The following is a 13,023-nucleotide window of genomic DNA, read 5'->3' as shown; positions in this document are numbered from 1 at the left end:
GCAATGGTGCCATCATGGCTCAGTGCAGCTTCGACCTCTCAGACTCAAGTGATCTGCTCACCTCAGCCTCTTGAGTTTCTGGGACTACAGGCATGCACCACCATGCATGACTAATTTTAAAAAATCATTTATTTATTTTTAATTTTTTTAGAGATGAGGGGTCTCGCCTTGTTGCCCAGGCTGAAAATTATTTTCTTAACCCCACTGGACAGATATAAACTCCTCAAGAATAAGGGCCTAACTTTACTTATTTTAGGATTCTTTCTTCTATTTCTTCTCTCTTCCTTCCCAATTAGAGTTGTCAGATTTAGTAAACAAAAACATGGAAAACTGAGTTAAATTTGGATTTCAGATAAACTCTGAACAATTTTTAGTATACATATGTCCTAAATCTTGCTTGGACATACTTAAAACTGGAAAAAAAATAATTTGTAACTTATCTTAAATTCAAATTTACCTGGGTGGCCTGTATTTTATCTGTCAACCTTACTCCCAACCTCTACCTTTCCTCCATCCCCCAGTAAGTACTTAGAACAGACCCTGGAACACAGATGTCCTTGTACAATAGATGAATGAGTAGTTGGACAGTGACCTTGAACAAGGAGTTTACTAAAATAGGCAGCTTTTTCAAGAAGTTTAATAACAAGTAAACTAGAGAGTTTGCCTCAATTAAGAAGAGAAGAAAGGATTTTTGGTTTGTGTTTAGTTTTTTAGTAATAAATACTGTATATCTTTCTAGGAAAAGAGGAGAACGGGGAGAGTGAATTAATTAGAAGTGAGATAAGGGGGATATTGTTAGAATAATAATCAGTTTTCACCAAGAGTTCAAAGAGGGGATTGACCATGTCATGGAAGAAAAGTACTTCTTTCCGAAAGAGAGGAACAAAAAGAAAGGAAGGAGGGAAGGAAGGGGGGGAGGAAGGGAGGGAGGGAGGGAGGGCGGGAAAGAAAGAATGAATGAAAGCAGGAAGGAAGGAAAGAAAGAGAAAGAAAGAAAATTTAAAAATTTCTACTTATAAAAATTTTAAAACTAATAAAAATGTGCAAAGGATCATACCTACACTTAAATTCAAACATTGTTTAAAATTTGCCAGCTTTTTTTTTCAGCAAAACTATTTTGAAGTACATTCCAGACATAAAGACACTACAACCCCAAATACCTCATCATGCGATTCCATCACTTGAAACCACTCTTTGACTAAAGTATGATACCACTATTATACCTAATGAAATGAACACTTCTGTAATATCTTTCAATACTTGTTACTTAATCCATATTCACTTTCCCTAATTTGTTTTGCAAACGTCCTTCATAGTTTTATCATTATCATTATTATTACACACCAGAATCCAATAGAAGCTTATGTATTGCTATTTGGGTAATAATCTTTTAATATCTTTAAAAACACATAACATTTTTAAATGTAGAAACTGCAAACTAGGTGGGTGGAGCTTCTCACCTTTTTTTGTTGTTTGTTTTTGAGACAGAGTCTCACTATGTCGCCCAGGCTGTAGTTCAAGGGTGCGATGTCGGCTCACTGCAACCTCTGCCTCCTGGGTTCAAGCAATTCTCCTACCTCAACCTCCCAAGTAGCTGGGATTACAAGGCATGCGCCACACCATCTGGCTAATTTTTGTATTTTTAGTAGAGATGGGGTTTCACCATGTCAGCCAGTCTGGTCTCGAACTCTTGACCTCAAGTGATCCTCCCACCTCGGCCTCCCAAAGTGGTGGAATTACAGGTGTGAGCCACTGTGTCCAGCCCCTTCTCACCTTTTAAAGAGTAGGGAGAGGTGGGCAATCAAGAGATCCTGAGGTTAGGATATTAACAACAGTGAGAGGATTTGGAATGAGCCCCCAGGGAGCATTCAGTGGGGAATAATACTGCCTTCTCCAGGGAGGTCAGAGACACCTGCGTTTCATTCGTCTGCTATCTGGCATTCCAGAAACAGGTCAGCAGTGCTGGACCTCCCTCCAAGCCAACAGTAAGCCCTGGCCCTCAGTCTACAGAACTGAGGGCAGTGGAGGGGATAAGAGAACTGGCTCTGGAGTCTCTCTGCTTTAGTCCTCACTCTGCACTTAGCTGTATGTCCCTGGGCAAGTCACCTAACATTTCTGTGCCTCAGTCTACTGCTTAGAAAAATGGGCGTGATGGTAACTATTGGAACTACTGTCTATAAAGCACTAGGCGCCGTGTTTGAGATAGGCTGAGAAATCAACAACTATTATGATTGTCAATTAAAGAGATAGCACAATCTCATATGAATGTGAAGGGGTAAAAACGCGTGGGGTTTGTGTATTAGGTGGATTTATAGGCCCATCTGGGGAGGATTAATGACTAAGGCAGACACGCAGATGAAAGTATGCAGGGAAAGAAAGAAAAAACAAAAAAACAAAAAGAAAATAGAGGAGATCTAGGGAGACCTCAAGGACCATTGATTCCTTTCGCCAAACAGGAGTAAGGCCCTTCCACCTATGGGAACAGCCTTGGGAAGGCAGCAACCGGGTTTGAGAGTGGAGGTTTGATTATCATGGACTGGCTCGGGGCCGGATTGGTTCTCCCGCGAAGGTTCTAGGGGGTGTGTGTGTGTGTGTGTCCGCGCGCGCGTCAATCCCAGAGGCACAGCCCGACTGCCGGGGCGGGGCGGGCCATGGGAGGGCGGCCCAGTTCCCCAGCGCTCCCGGGGCAAAGCGGACGCGCCAGCGAGTCGCAGTCCCCAGAGTCGAGCTCCAGCACTAGCGCCAGCTGCGAGTGGAGGGCACCAGCTCCGCGGAACTGGCTTTTCAATGGGACACCTGTGGCTCCTGGGGATTTGGGGCCTCTGGGGACTGCTCCTGTGTGCAGCGGATCCCAGCACAGGTAACCCTTTGGGCAAGCTAGGGAGACAAGCAGGAGAGGCCCGCGTAGACACTACCCGTGCTCCCGGGGTCCTGGAAGAGGCGGGACCACCTGGCACCCGGCTTAGGCTGTGCGTGCGGTTGCATGACGATCCTGGGGACCAGGGGAGCTGGATGGCAGGCCTAGCAAACACAGACACACGCAGAGAGAGAGACAGAGACAAGGACACAGAGAAAGAGATTGCGAGAGATTGCCTTTAACTCACCAATGCTGCTACTAGAATGATGAAATGTCTCACCTGCACCCCCAAAGTGACACACGTGAAAGGAGACTGAAATTTGGCAGGGGAGTGGGGACTGGGAAGAGGCAACCTGAGTCCCTTTTTCTCCATTCTTCTTGGATCGCTTTTCTCACAAAAGAAAGGGCAACAACCCCCAGTAGGACGGGGATGGGCCTTCGTGGCAGGTGTCAGTCATTTCTAGGGGCAGCTGCCCCGTGTCTTCAAAGTAATACCCAGAAGAGCTCTGGGAAGAGACTGATAAGATAAGAAATTGGAGTTGTCTGTGGAGATAACAGGAGGATGAACCTGAGATAGGCGAGCAGCAGCACTGTCTGGAGATAGGATCCAGCTGCCCCGCTGGAGTTTCCTACTCTTGGCTGTGGGCTGCCCTGAGATATGAATGTGTGGGAGCAAGAACACCTTGGAGCTCTTGGCAAAAACAGACCCGAAGTACAGAGGCACTGGGTCTGGGGCCTTGGAACTGGTCTCCTTTATGTTAGAGAGCTTTTGCTACTATAGGTGAAGTCCACTGTAAATCTTTTTAAGACAGAACCGAACAAGCCAATCATAATTCCCTTAGCCTTTTTGTATACATCCATTTCGAGAAATTAATAATTTCTGTGGCCTTTCTTTGTATCATCACTTAAATTTTTCTACCTACTGTGAACATTTCTTTCGGGATTCCAGTAATTACTAGATCTGTACAGTGTAAGCAGAAAATAAACACCTCTATCCACTATGTAGCTTTGAGTTGTTTTAAAGAATTATTTGCAGTACTCCAAAGAAGCAGCTCACATAACCCTGTTTGCCCAGGCAGTTCCCTCTATCTAGAGCTATCTTTATCTTTCTGACGATGGGCCCAGTCTAATTCATATTTGCCCTCAAAAATGTGGAAGGGGCATGTCTTCTTTGTAGAAGCCAGTGCAACACAAGCAGTGTGGGTGAAATGCTCCTTGAGTCACCCATAGCCTCTATGCTCTCCTCTGTCTGTTGGTACTGTCTAACCTAGGCCCTTGGAAAGTTAGGACTGTTACACATTTCCATATTTCTAGGAAGCTAACACAGTTTGTTGAATGAATTAGTGACCTTTATATTAAGAACTCACTATCATCAGGAGACTAGAAGGATCCCAGAAATTATCTTTCCTGAAGCCACACTCCCTCACGGAAAACAATTTCTTCTCAAAACCAACATTTCTCTTTGTACCTGGTCTAGTCTTTCAACCTACCTAGCATTACATTTCTTCTGTGCTCTTATAATGACCTATATCTTCTTGGTGTCTGCTGTTACGTGAGCTGTTAAGCATAGTTATACATCTGCAGTTAGCAGAACACTACATGAAATTAAGGATTTAATACGTGTTTTATAATATGATAGGTAAGTGATGAAAATGATCACGTGTTAGTTTTGCTCTTGGTAGCACCTAAGATAGTGCTTTGCACAAAGCCAGTGGGTGTTAACTAAGTTAATGACTCTGTCAAGTCATTGGCAGAGCCAAAAATAAAACCTGGGTGAATTTTACTTTCAGTCCTGTAAACTTCACGATGTTTTCCTTGCAACCTTGTGGTATGTGTTACAAATGTTGATAACTGAAATGAAGAACTTGGTGATTTTACCTCTACTATATTTTAATATTTTTCAGATGGCTCTCAAATAATCCCCAAAGTCACAGAAATAATACCTAAATATGGCAGCATAAATGGAGCAACAAGGCTGACTATAAGAGGAGAAGGTATGGTTGCTTTTTTTTTTTTTTTTTTTTTTTTGCCAAGGTTGAGGTATTTTCAAGACTATTTCATATTTACAGTTTTATGGTTAAACAAACAAACAAATACCACTGGAGTTGTTTCTTCACTTGGCCAGAGTGGTAAAATTCTATCCTCTTTGATAGCTAGTGAAATCCACAAGAGTGTTTATCAACTTGATCATCTGAATTCTTATTATACTGGCTTGCTTAACATCAGGATCTGGATTAATGACTGAACTAAAAGGAATGCAATTAACCTAAGTCAGCAATTATTTGCTTTATTCTTCATGGGTCTAATGACATTTAATTTATTTTAAGATTAAATAAAACATTTGTGGGTGTTGGGTAGAATATTGATAAGAGAGTATAATAGAGAAATAGTATGTTAATGAAAGAGGAAAGGCAATAGAAAACAAAACTTTAGATTCCTTCTCCTGCCACCTAACCTCAGGCTTCATAAAGGTTTGAGTACCATATGTGGTTCCCCTTCTTCTTGCCTGGTCTTAGGATGAAACATAGAAGGCAATCAGTAAATATATTTAATGCACAGCTTTTCCAAGGGTTAAATAGAAATATGTGTTTCTTTCAGCCATAAGACCTTTGCAATATAAATGATACCAGTATTCAGATACTTAGGAATTTTTTAACAATAAGAAACATTTAAAAATATTAGCAAAATCTATTATTTGGTCTTCAAGAAATGAAAAGTTTTTATAGTTAATGGAGATATTTAATTATTTTGTCATATAATGTAATGTCTTTTAATGTTTCTGATTTCTGCAGAATTCAGTCTCTCAATGATATGCTTAAAATGGTTTATGCTTCCACATTATAAATAATATATTTTGGATTAAAATGTTACTTTTTAGAGTTAAGACCCATGAACAATGTAATTGTTAAAGATTATTTTAAAGATGGCTTTAACCATATGTTTCTTATATTGTAAATTGCTGATAAGATGGTATGCTTGAAAGTTATTGGGTTTTAAACAGAAATTCAAATGCCACGAGAGAAATGCTCACATTAAGAAAGAAGAAGGGCTGGGAGGGGTGGCTCACACCTGTAATTGCAGCACTTTCGGAGGCCGAGGTGGGCGGATCATGAGGTCAGGAGACCGAGACCATTGTGGCCAACATGGTGAAACCCAGTCTCTACTAAAAATACAAAAATTAGCTGGACGTGGTGGTGCACGCCTGTAGTTGCAGCTACCCAGGAGGCTGAGGCAGGAGAATCGCTTAAACCCAGGAGGCAGAGGTTGCAGTGAGCTGAGATCGCACTCCAGCCTGGTGAGAGAGTGAGACTCCATCTCAAAGAAGAAGAAGAAAAAAAAGGAAAACACCCAGCCATTTTCTTCTGTTTCCAGACCTGAACATTTTCTGATCTAGGAACTATGGCTTGAATTTAAGCCCATAGACCCAGATCATCCCTAGTCTGACATAAAAAAAAACAAAACATTCTATTCTTTAGAAAGGTATCCTTTTAAATCTAGATAAAATGTAATCTTTTCTCTTGTGTGGACGTTCTGAGGCAACTAGGCTGAGGACTCTTAATTGTAAAGCCCAGAGTGTCATTTGGTAAATTTCTGCTTTTCTCATCAGTACCAGTTTCTGAATGTGTTTGGTATTGCAGATACTTACACCTCCCGATTTGTCTTACAGCCCCCTGCCTTAACTACATATTATAGATGACTAAAAATGTGTTCTCATATTTCTTTCTCAGAGGCTCAGTCTGAATACTGCCTTATAGAGGCAACGAATAGAATAGTGGTCATTGGGAACTGGGAGAAGAGGAAGTGGAGGAGGGGTATTGGTCAAAGGGTACAAAATTTAAATGAATAAATCCTAGAGATCTACTGTACAGCATAGAGCATATAGTTAACAATACTGCATTGTACACTTAAATGTTTGCTAGGAGGGGAAATCTTGTAGCATATTCTTATCAAAAAACATTTTTAAATAAATAGGGCAGAAGGAAACTTTTGGAGGCAAGCGGTCTGTTTACGACCTTGCCTGTGGTTGTGACTTTTTTTTTTTTTTTTTTTTTTTTGAGATGGAGTTTCACTCTTGTCACCCAGGCTGGAGTACAGTGGCACGATCTTGGCTCACCACAACCTCCGCCTCCTGAGTTCAAGCAATTCTCCTGCCTCAGCCTTGAATTACAGGTGCCTGCCACCACATCCGGCTAATTTTTTGTATTTTTAGTAGAGATGGGGTTTCACTATGTTGGTCAGGCTGGTCTCAAACTCCTGACTTCGTGATCCACCCACCTCAGCCTCCCAAAGTGCTGGGATTACAGGCGTGAGCCACTGCACCCAGCGTAGTTATGGTTTTATGGGTATATACTTACATCCAAACTCAGAAAGTTGTATACATTAAACATATATAGCTTTTATATGTCAATCATAGCTCAATAAAGTGGTTTAAAATAAATTAATAGATGCTATTTAATATAGGCTTTTGGGTGCCCATAATATATACAGAATGATATCTACAAAATGATAATGAATTTGCAAAATGCACCAGAGCTTTTATAGCTACATAAATGAACTTAAAGTTTATTTGGAGGGACTATATTCATGAAAATCACCAGGGTTGTGTCTGATAGATTCTCTGTTTTTAGAATCGCATGCAGTGCTAATTTATCAATTACACAAGAACAAATTCTAAATGGAATTGTAAATTCTAGATGACTATCTAACTACTGGCTTCATACTACTTTTTAAAATGTTTTATTTTTGTAAAAGTCATTATAAAACAGTAAAATATTATAGAAATACTTGACTTAGAAAGTGAGTTCTCTGAAATTCTACCCAGTAGAAAGATCTACTGTTAACATTTTTGTGTATCCAAATGACTTTTGGCTATTTCCAAACATAGTATGGTATTGACTTGTAAACATTTGCCACAGCATTACTTTGTTTAAAAGGCCGTGGTTGTGTTGGGCACATTGGTCCGTGCCTGTAATCCCAGTGCTTTGGGAAGCTAAGGCAGGAGGATCACTTAAGGCCAGGAATTTGAGACTAGCCTGGGCAACCAGCCTGGGGAACATAGCAAGACCCTGTCTCTACAAACGAAACATTTAAAACATTAGTCCAGCATGATGGCCTGCATGCCTGTAGTCTTAGCTACTTGGGAGGCTAAGGCGAGAGGATTCCTTGAGGCCAGGAATTTAAGGCTGCAATGAGCTATGATTGTACCACTGCACTACAGCCTGGGTGATGGAGCGAAACCCTGCTTTAAAAACAAAACCCCACAAGACTATGCTTCAGGAGATATAGATACATAATTTTACTCTTATGATGCCCAAGGCAAAGTGTTTTGAACAATGGCACAATTCTAGAAATTACTATACTTTCTTCTGAGATGACTAATTTGATTAAGAGCATTATAATTTTGATAAGTTCTGGAGTGTTTGTAATTATATTGGCTTTGTTACTTTATAGTCATACTTTGTATTTCTCAATTGTCTTCTTTGATATTTATCATGTTTGTTTTTATTTTAAAAAATCAGTAAGAGGGGAGGAATAACATTTTACTTTTGGCTCCTTTTTCCAGCTATTTCCCTTATAATTTCTGGCACACACATTTTTGTTGAAGTGTTGAATTACATACTTTTAATAATGTTACAGAAAGCATATGGATTTTGGTTCAGTAGGACTGGCTTTCAATTCACCTTTGCCATTTCATATCATGTGACTGGGGCAAGTTACTTAGCTAAGCGTCAGCTTACTCATCAGTAAAAGGGACTATTAATTCCTACCTCTTCGGACTGTTTTGAATATTGAAAAGGATGATACATCTAAGGTACCCAGTATATATTATAAACTCTCTACATTAGAGCTATTTTTGTTTGTATTATTATTTGCATTTATGTTATAGGTCTGGTTTAATTCTTCAGGAGTTGTCTTCCATCTATCACACTGTATCTTTCTTTCCCATTGTTTTGAATGCTACAACTTTTAAGTAGGTTAATACATTTTCAACACTACGTTTTTTAACGAGAGAAAACAAAACAGCCTGCATTCTTCATGACAAGTGCTGGCTTTCATAATACTGCCATTTTCTGCGATAGCAGCCCAGGCGTGCCTTTTGGATTGCTGCTATCAGGAGACCCAGGTTTGCGTGCCTGGCAATTCCTGTCTCCAGTTTTTCTGCAAAATTAAAAAAAATACATCAACACGTCAGGAATTTCCATCCGAAGCCTCATCCTTTTCCATTTCCAGAGTACACTCAGCCTTTCCTGTAATCTTTGTGACTTGGAGTACTTCCAGAGGTGGTGTTTTTATCCTCAGTTATTTGTTTAGAATTATAATTTTTTTTTTTGAGGTGGAGTTTTGTTCTTGTTGCCCAGGCTGGAGTGCGATGGCACAATTTCAACTTACTGCAACCTCCGCCTCCTGGGTTCAAGCAATTCTCCTGTCTCAGCCTCCCAAGTAGCAGGGGTTACAGGCACCTGCCACCACTCCTGGCTAATTTTTTGTATAGTAGAGATGGGGTTTCACCATGTTGGCCAGGTTGGTCTCAAACTCCTGACTTCAGGTGATACACTGGCCTCGGCCTCCCAAACTACTGGGATTACAGGTGTGAGCCACCACACCTGGCCTAGAATTATACTTTTAAGTTAAAATTTAAAAAAAGAAGACTCCTTTGTATTTCTTTTTAACTCTTTGGAATTAGTTTAAAAGTCAGAAATATTTATATACTTTTTAAAGCAATATTAATAACAGTATTTATGAATTATTATTGATTTGGTTCATTGTTTTCCCATAGATTTTACTCCTAGGACTTCTTCACATATGCTGTATACATTTAACACTATAGTAACTCCTAAGCTGAAAATGATATCATCTTTTGTTGGCATTATTTTTCAGAATGGTAGTTGTCTTGAGAATGCTAAAGAACAGATACACGTTACTTATCATTGATGTGACACGTACCTGATAGGAATATATATATACACCACAAGTAAAACTTTCCATTCTTTAGTTGGTTGCCAGGAGCTCTTCTGTGTGTTCCAAACTGAATGCGAACACCAAAGATGAGAAAAGTTGCCAAAAGCTAAGAGTGGGTTTACATGTAACTTGCTTTGCAGTGTTTTCATGTCTTTTCACAGTTCCATTTTAGTAATAACTACCTTTCTAGATTCGAAATTGCAAAGCCAATGCAAATGTCTCTCACATGTGACTTTGGTATTTATATTGTACTTCAGCTTATGCTGGATGAGTTATTTGGTTAAGCTTAGAGGAATAAAATGATATTTATTAGACTCTCTACCCTTTATTGAGTTTCTGCTTACTTTTCCAACATATCAAAGAACGAACAGCCTAGGAGCTAAGAACATAAGGGCTGGAGGAAGTCTACAGCCTGGGTTTGAATCCCGGCTACCCACTTACTGATTCTGTGTTATTTTATTTTATTGTTTTTTTATTTTTTTGAGACAGAGTCTCGCTCTGTCACTCAGGCTGGAGTGCAATGGCGTGATCTTGGCTCACCGCAAACTCTGCCTCCCAAGTTCAAGTGATTCTCCTGCTTCAGCCTCCTGAGTAGCTGGAATTACAGGCGGGCACCACTGCATCTGGCTAATTTTTATATTTTTAGTAGAGACAGGGTTTCACTGTGTTGGCCAGGCTGGTCTCAAATTCCTGACCTCAGGTGATCTGCTCGCCTTGGCTTCCCAAAGTGCTGGGATTACAGGCATGAGCCACCACACCCGGCCTCTGTGTTATATTTAAAAAGGGATATTAATGATTAACCTAAATCTCAGGATTTTGGTGATAAATAATAGGAGCATGTATCTATTGAGATCTTAGCAGATATCTTATTAAGCCAGGTCCATGTTAAACATTGTCTATAAATGATTCTTTATTATTCCTAACAATCCATTAAGTTAGATTATGGCCACTTTTCTGATGAGGAGACTAGGCTAAGAGGGATTATATCTTGTCCAAGGTCATAATGGCAAGGGAGTGTTAGAGCTGGGATTCCAGGCCAGAAAGTCAAGGTCCAAAGCCTGGGCCCTTTCAATTAAACATCATGGGCTCCTGCTACATAGCTTTACCAGGACTGGTGGTGAGAGGCTTTGGTATCTGATGAACATCAGGCACAATGAAGTCCTGCTTCCAGACCTACAAGAAACCAGAAGTATTCATGTTGTCTAGCAGACCTTTGGGGAACACTGAAAATGCCCAATAATTTAAAAAGCAGTTGTACCACAGATATCTTCTGGCAACCCCAGTTCTGCCACTTCAACTATTAAAGGTTGTTGAAGATGAGCACATATTGTAGTAATGATTGTTTTGTTGAAACATTTTGAAAACTGCTAACACTGTAAGGTAACAAATATTTATCTTTTTATAACATTAGTATTATAAATGGAATATATTATAGCGCTATTTGTCATATTGTAAATAGTATTATACACAACATTTAAAGAGTTAAATCTACATCTCTGGGTTTACCATTTTTTTGTTTACTGATGATAAGTTTATTATTGTATTATGGGATGATATGGTCTGTAGATAATTACATTCTGAAATTTAAATAGCTTATAAATTTACAATGACATGGATACAAATTTGCTAGTGCAAAAGAAAAATTTTCATAGTTTCAAATATAATACTACTGCTTAATTTGCCTAAAGTAGAGTTTTACTGTTAAGAACCTGTGATAGGGAAAAATAATATTTAAAAATTTACATACTGTTAGAATTCAGAATTTAGGAATTTTAGATAGTGAAGTAATCTGCGCAAAAACTGTTTATTTCCTCATTTAACTTTATTCCAAAGCAGTATAATATATAAAGTTCCATAGATGTGTGTAATTTACTTTGTGAACTAGAACAGTATAAGTACCTTTTTAACACTTTTATTAGGAGAACATTTAATTATAGGATTTAATTAATAGAACACTAAAGTCATTCATAGGTTTTATTTCTTGGGTTTATTCCAAAAGTGAATATTGTTTCAAAAATATAAAATATTCTTATGTGGCATACAAAGCTTAATCTATATTTAATTGCTTCCAAATGTGGTTTTGAATTTTCATATATTTATAGAAAGATTAAAGTGATTTTTGTCTCTATTTCACATTATCCTTTTGTCTCTTTCTGTTAGATATCCTATCAGCCTGCAAATATACTGTTATTCTTCCCACCTGAAAAAAAGTAAAAGAAAAATCATCAGCCTTCCCCTTGCTCCACACCCCTCTCCAGCTACCAACTCATTTATCTGCCCCTGTTTGTAACTAAACTCCAAAAAATGTTAGCAATATTTGTCCTTTTCACTTTGCTGTCTTCTGATCTTCTCTTGAACTCATGCCATTTATCCCATTATTTATCCCATTGTTCACTGAGACACCATCTTCACTGCTGCCCCTATTCTATTCTCAGAACAGGAGCTAGTGAATCTTAGACACTGTAAGTCACATGATGTCACTCCTCTGTTTCAAAGCCTGCAATTATTCCACACGCTTAAAAATAGCCTAAGCACCTTCATTTCTGGTCTCCTCTCCTATCATTTCTCTTCACTCATAATTCTTCAACCGCACTTGCTATTATCTGAATCCACACACGTGGTCCCACCACAGGGACTTGACACGTCCTGTTCCTTCTACCAAAAATGCACTTCCCATAGATAGCCTCATGACTTGCTCCCTCTGAAAAACTTCCATGACTGTCTATAATACATACATCCTGAGTTCCACCTCACATCTTCATGGTATCACCTCTGACTTCAGTCATAAATGCTGCAAAGTGGCCCTAAGGTTCTTAAGTCACTTTTCACTGTCAGCCTCCCTGATAGGCAGAGCCATGATCAGTAGACACAGTTGGTAAGTTTGTAGGCAGGAAAAGTGATTTATGGTAAGAATGTACATGGGCTCCTGGGCAGTCAAAGAGGACTTCACTAGTTGGTTAGGAACTGAAGGGAACAGGATTGGAAGATCAGAAATTAGAATGTCTTAGAAAGAAGCATATGAAGGGACTCCTAACGGTGAGCATAAACCATGCACATCTATGTGTCTTAAGTTAACTCCCACAAGAGAACATCCCCCACAGAGGAGATGGAATAAACAGATGGTTTGGATGATTCATCCAGGAGCTTCTCTCCATGGCCACCACAGTGCTATTGCAGTGGGCCCATGAAGAATGGTCATGGGGTGT

At 39.4% G+C, this 13,023-nt stretch overlaps 1 protein-coding gene across 1 annotated transcript in view; it reads left to right on the top strand.

Moving 5' to 3' along the window:
- The first annotated feature begins 2,687 nt into the window (after nucleotides 1-2,687).
- LOC105475972 (PKHD1 like 1) overlaps nucleotides 2,688-13,023 on the top strand; it is a 166,509-nt gene continuing 156,173 nt past the window's right edge. Inside the window, exons 1-2 of the mRNA XM_011731513.2 lie at nucleotides 2,688-2,860; nucleotides 4,762-4,851. Of these exons, the coding sequence (XP_011729815.2) occupies nucleotides 2,788-2,860; nucleotides 4,762-4,851 (163 nt within the window). The 5' untranslated portion in view covers nucleotides 2,688-2,787. The remainder of the gene's footprint in view (nucleotides 2,861-4,761; nucleotides 4,852-13,023) is intronic.

This window comes from Macaca nemestrina, chromosome 8 (genome assembly GCF_043159975.1).
Source record: "Macaca nemestrina isolate mMacNem1 chromosome 8, mMacNem.hap1, whole genome shotgun sequence".
Lineage (NCBI taxonomy): Eukaryota > Metazoa > Chordata > Mammalia > Primates > Cercopithecidae > Macaca > Macaca nemestrina.
Note: the sequence above shows the minus strand (reverse complement) of the source record. Positions and strands in the feature narration are given on the sequence as shown.